The sequence below is a fragment of the Octopus sinensis genome, linkage group LG30, assembly GCF_006345805.1.
Source record: "Octopus sinensis linkage group LG30, ASM634580v1, whole genome shotgun sequence".
Classification (NCBI taxonomy): Eukaryota; Metazoa; Mollusca; class Cephalopoda; order Octopoda; family Octopodidae; genus Octopus; species Octopus sinensis.
Genome location: NC_043026.1, coordinates 6,497,228 through 6,499,727, shown reverse-complemented (window position 1 = coordinate 6,499,727; position 2,500 = coordinate 6,497,228). Strand labels below are relative to the sequence as shown.

General features: G+C 43.8%; 1 protein-coding gene across 1 annotated transcript in view; it reads right to left on the bottom strand.

Annotated features, from left to right (window-relative positions):
• Positions 1–2,500, bottom strand: part of LOC115226752 (spermatogenesis-associated protein 1-like) — a 25,098-nt gene that overhangs the window by 1,460 nt on the left and 21,138 nt on the right. The window contains exon 11 of the mRNA XM_036515331.1: positions 1,036–1,134. Coding sequence (XP_036371224.1) covers positions 1,036–1,134 — 99 coding nt within the window. The remainder of the gene's footprint in view (positions 1–1,035; positions 1,135–2,500) is intronic.

Genomic DNA, 2,500 nt, shown 5'->3' with positions numbered 1-2,500 from the left:
ACTTCCCTCTTCACCCTCGACTTCCTTTTCAAGTGAAATTTGAAAAAAGTTGATGAGGGCTTGGTCAAAGAGGAAAGTGATTGTCTTTAGCCCCTTTCAAATGAATAACAAATACAGAACAGACAACACATCTGAAAGTGATAAGTGCAGAATTTGTGGACGAAATGGTGAAACTGTATATCGCATACTAGCAGTCAATGTGTGCCACTAATCTGGAAAGAATATAAGAGATGTCATGACAATATAGCCAGGCTTGTCCATTGGACACTTTGCAACAAGTATCAAGGTGGTGCTGGCATTGGCCACGATTTAAAGGTTATCTATCCCACTTCTGACAGATAACCTTTAAATCGTGGACGATGCCAGCACTGCCTTGACTGGCTTCCATGCTGGTGGCACGTAAAAAGCATCATCCGAATCGTGGCCGATGCCAGTGCCGCCTCGACTGGCTTCCGTGCCGGTGACACGTAAAATGCACCAATCTGATCGTGGCCGTTGCCAGCCTCGCCTGGCACCTGTGCAGGTGGCACGTAAATAGCACCATCCGAATCGTGGCCGATGCCAGTGCCGCCTCGACTGGCTTCCGTGCCGGTGGCACGTAAAAAGCACCATCCAAACGTGGCCAATGCCAGCGCCGCCTCGACTGGCTTCCGTGCCAGTGGCACGTAAAAAGCTCCAATCCGATCGTGGCCGTTGCCAGCCTCGCCTGGCACCTGTGCCGGTGGCACGTATAAAGCACCCACTACACTCACAGAGTGGTTGGCGTTAGGAAGAACATCCAGCTGTAGAAACACTGCCAGATCAGCCTGGTGCAGCCTTCTGGCTTCCCAGATCCCCGGTTGAACCGTCCAACCCATGCTAGCACGGAGAACGGACGTTAAACGATGATGGTGATGATGATGGACTTGACAGAGCAAAATAGTGGTATGAACATAAACCCGAAGTCATCATGGAGCTGGACACAAAGCGCCTCTTGTACCTTCATTAGCCTTGAAAAGATAGAAAACAAACTGGAAGCAAAAAGAATATTTTTACCTTTAGCTCAGCTGTCAGCTTCATCTTTGCGTTATCAACCCGATGTTGTAAATCTTCTGTCTCGTGTTTCAGACGGCTCGCCTGGATAAGGATGTTGTTCTGGAAGAAAAATTGGGTACGTTAATGGGTGGGCTGGTATGTGGAGAGATTGATTCTTGGGTAGCGAAAATGAAAGAGTTTTGCAAAGAATATAAAATTCGGTATGGGTGACAGAACCAATATTAGTCCAAAACAGCTGGCTGTGTATCATACTTAAAACAGATATGTTGTTGAAAGCCTGATAAATTGTGGTACTCATCTTGAGATAACATCTCATGACTTACAGTGTTAAAAAAAAACACAGAAATATATTATTAACAGATGAAAATTGTCCAGCAGTTGTAGTGGCCTTTTTTAATATGTATTTCTGCATCATTGAGCATCGTCAGTTGCAAATATCCATGGTAACTGCATGCTAAGACAAAATCCATTGTTACTGATATAGGAAAAACAGTGATTGAAAAAATCACTTATGTTGCAATTAGCTGAGTAAAAATTTATGAGTGACAGAAACAGTATTAGTGTTACCTTAGATTTTGTCTTAACATGTGGTTGCCAGTGGATGCCTGTTACTGATGAAGAAAGGCAGAAATACATATTTAGCAACCCCACCACTGTTGCCAGATATTTTTGTCCGTTAGTGATATATTTCTGTGTTTTTAACACTATACATCTATAAGAGATTCTGTCTCAAGACTAACACCACAGTTTTTTAGGCTTTCAACAATGTATCTGCTTTAAGTATTCTTAAAACCTACATTATTTACACATAAATTTATACAAAACGGAATAAACAGACTTTAATTATGAAATACAACAATTGCTTCAATGTAGTGGTAATGACTGTTAAGTGGAGGCGCAATGGCCCAGTGGTTAGGGCAGTGGACTCACGGTCGTAGGATCGCGGTTTCGATTCCCAGACCGGGCGTTGTGAGTGTTTATTGAGCAAAAACACCTAAAAAGCTCCACGAGGCTCCGGCAGGGGATGGTGGTGATCCCTGCTGTACTCTTTCACCACAACTTTCTCTCACTCTTACTTCCTGTTTCTGTTGTACCTGTATTTCAAAGGGCCGGCCTTGTCACTCTCTGTGTCACGCTGCATATCCCCGAGAACTACGTTAAGGGTACACGTGTCTGTGGAGTGCTCAGCCACTTACATGTTAATTTCACGAGCAGGCTGTTCCATTGATCGGATCAACCGGAACCCTCGTCGTCGTAATCGACGGAGTGCTTCCAAAAAAAAAAATGACTGTTAATTGCTGGGTTTTCAAAGGGGCAATATCTGGTGAATATGGAGGGTGGAGGTAACACATCCCAGCCAAGCTGCAGCAATTTTTGTCTGGTTCCCAAAATATCAAGTGCTGAAAATGAACTTTCTTATCTTCCATGTTATAGGAACATAAATCTTCTTCCACGAAAAGATAAC